General features: G+C 46.9%; 1 protein-coding gene across 1 annotated transcript; it reads right to left on the reverse strand.

Moving 5' to 3' along the window:
• Positions 1-1,147: 1,147 nt before the first annotated feature.
• Positions 1,148-1,870, reverse strand: LOC117046477 (translationally-controlled tumor protein homolog). The gene is given in 2 exon segments (XM_033148359.1): positions 1,148-1,420; positions 1,423-1,870. Coding segments are annotated over 2 exon segments (519 nt in total). The 5' UTR covers positions 1,822-1,870; the 3' UTR covers positions 1,148-1,300.
• Positions 1,871-3,317: the final 1,447 nt, after the last annotated feature.

The following is a 3,317-nucleotide window of genomic DNA, read 5'->3' on the forward strand; positions in this document are numbered from 1 at the left end:
GCCACAGGTTCCCTATCCTTGATGCAGAAATTCATTTTCAAAGCAATTGGCACAGCAATTGGCAAATGCTTGGTAGGATAGATATTATAAAAGACCCTAAAGCAGTACAGGAAACTAGTTTACGGGTGTCCAATCAATGCATGACCACACACACTAAGGAAGCCAGTTACAGGTAGGTAGTCGTGTTGGTCTGCCATAGTCAAAAATAAAATAAAAATAAAAATAAAAATATTCCTTCCAGTAGCACCTTAGAGACCAACTAAGTTTGTTCTTGGTATGAGCTTTCGTGTGCATGCACACTTCTTCCTCTGTGAGCCCCTCAACATCTCTTGACCTGTCCTACCTCATAGGATCATCGTGAGGTGTGGGGGCTGCCATGCAATGCCCCCAACATACATAACTAACAAATAAATAAATAAAAGCTTGCTTGCAGTGTGACAGCTCGAGGGCACAAAATTATCCTCCACAAAGTATGCTGAAAAATCAGTGCTTGGTGCCAAATGTCCGGAACTCAGCAAAAACTAGTGGTAGTTGTGACTGGCTATTTTTCTTAAGAGCAACAAAAGGGGCATTCTCTGTTTGTTCGTCTCCAAATATGTTTGCATTGGCAAAAAAAAGAAAAAAGATTTAAGTGAGATTAAAGAACTTTGAGTGAATTTCCATGCCTCAGATAGCTTTGAAATACCTTTATGCATTTGTAGAATCATAGAATCATAGAGTTGGAAGAGACCACAAGGGCCATCCAGTCCAACCCCCTGCCAAGCAGGAAACACCATCAAAGCATTCCTGACAGATGGCTGTCAAGCCTCTGCTTAAAGACCTCCAAAGAAGGAGACTCCACCACACTCCTTGGCAGCAAATCCCACTGTCGAACAGCTCTTACTGTTATTTGTGAATGAGGGCATTCAAGCACTTCTGTTACAAACATGTGACAAGGTCATCTTCTCTTCCCAAGGGCCACTTGTGCCATGACAGCTCAAGCTGTAATAACTGTGAGTGTGGGTCTGGAGCTCAATTTACATGCAACAATGTCATTGTTAAGAAATAGGCGTAGCGGTTTTCACCTTTTTGGGGGGGTTTAAATGAGTTTTTAAATTATTATTTTAGACAGCCTACATGACAAGTTTTTAAAAACCAATGCCACCACTCCAATTATTTCAGGGTCAAAATAAATCAAATTAAGCTCAAGATGGCATCAGTCCAGTTTTCAAACAATGCTGAGTCATGATGTTTTGTTGATGAATAAAGAACAGCAGCCAATTATGATGATGATAGATGATCCAGAAGGGTTGGTCTCTTGTTAACATTTCTCCATTTCTAATCCATCCTTTAAGAAAATCATATAAGGAGTGATACCATCCTCATGGAAATCCAGCAACGCCACCATTCCATCTGGATTCATGTTCTCGCCTACAAAAAAAACTGGTAATTTTTGAAGTTTGCAAGGATATGTTTGACTTGTTCAGCTGCTCCAGTCATAAATGGCTTTTCTCTCTCTGGCTTTGTTTCCTCAAGTCTTGCTTTGATTGCTTTCATGTAGTCCTTGATGTACTTCTTGTAAGACTCTTTAGTGAAACTTGTTTCCTGAAGGTGGTGGTTCATTACAGTGTCAACACCGGTGACAACGGTAGCCTCTGACCCTTCACCATCTGGACCTTCAGCCGACGCATTTCCACCAATTAAAGCATCATCTATTTCACCTTCTTTCCTGCTCACCATCTTCCCTTCCACTTCCAGGCAGAGTCCGCTGGCCACTTCTTTGACCTTGTAGATGTCCGAGAACATCTCGTCTTGGCTGATGCAGTCCCGGTAGATGATCATGGCTGAGGCGTCGTCGGGCGGTGGTGGGTCAAGCGGGCAGGCGGGCAGGCGGGCGGCCTCGGGGAGCGGAGCGCCTCGGCAGTGACTCCCAGCGAGAGCAAGGAGCGAGGAGGAGAAAGCGCAGTTTTCACTTTCAAAGTACGGTCGTACCTTGGAAGTCGAACGGAATCCATTCTGGAAATCCGTTCGACTTCCAAAACGTTCAGAAACCAAAGCGCGGCTTCTGATTGGCTGCCGGAAGCTCCTACAGCCAATCGGAAGCCACAGAAGCCCCATCAGATGTGCGTCTTCCAAAAATAGTTTGCAAACAGGAACAATCACTTCCAGGTTTGCGGCGTTTGGGAGCCAAAAACTTTCGAGAACTAAGCTATTCGAAAACCAAGGTATTGGGCCACGACTAAGCCCTTCTGCTGGGCCAATTCTCTTTTTACTCGTACCTGCAGCAATGGATGATAACTTTCTGGTGTCTGTGGGCCACCACAGAAAAAGTTTTCACATTCATTTCATGCTTTTCAACAGAATATGTTCTGTTGACAGCAAGCATCTAGCGAAGAAGAGCTGCAAGACCTCTGACCTGCTGGCTCCTCCAGCACCTTCTCCTCAGTCCCCGTTTTTCCCTCTGCAGCTGAGCTACTTTCTCTGAGCGGTGGGAGATCACAGCGGGTGAATAACATGTGGAGCAGACGACAGGGCAAGTCCATGCCGCACATTCAAAGCACACTCAGCACATGGCTCCCCCCCCCCAAAACAATCCTGAGAACCATAGTTTGTTTGGTTGCTGGTAATTGTAATTGTACGGAAGCAGTACGCCGGCTCCCTCGGCCAGTAACGTGAGATGAGCGCCACAACCCCAGAGTCGGACACGACTGGACCTAATGGTCAGGGGTTCCTTTACTTTTACCTAATTGAAATTGTAGCTATGTAGACCACCTCCTTCTGTGATGTATGTATGATGTTTGGGGGGGTTGGTCTTGAGCTAAAGGTAAAGGTAAAGGGACCCCTGACCATTAGACCCAGTTGTGTCCGACTCTGGGGTTGCAGCGCTCGTCTCGCATTACTGGCCGAGGGAGCCGGCGTATAGCTTCCGGGTCATGTGGCCAGCATGACAAAGCCGCTTCTGGCGAACCAGAGCAGTGCATGGAAACGCCATTTACCTTCCCGCCGGAGCGGTACCTATTTATCTACTTGCACTTTGATGTGCTTTCGAACTGCTAGGTGGGCAGGAGCTGGGACCGAGCAATGGGAGCTCACCCTGTCACGGGTATTCGAACCGCCGACCTTCTGATCAGCAAGCCCTAGGCTCTGTGGTTTAGACCACAGCACCACCTGCACTGTGCCATTACCATTACCACCATTACCAGTACCCTAAACAAACTATGGGAAGGGGAGTGAGGCACAGGGAGCCCTGGACAGTGTGGTCACATCAGCAGCACCATGTTCTGCTCCCTGTGGTTTAACCCACAGTGCCACCCGCATCCCTTGGTCTTGAGCTACAG

The sequence above is a fragment of the Lacerta agilis genome, chromosome 5 (genome assembly GCF_009819535.1).
Source record: "Lacerta agilis isolate rLacAgi1 chromosome 5, rLacAgi1.pri, whole genome shotgun sequence".
Classification (NCBI taxonomy): domain Eukaryota; kingdom Metazoa; phylum Chordata; class Lepidosauria; order Squamata; family Lacertidae; genus Lacerta; species Lacerta agilis.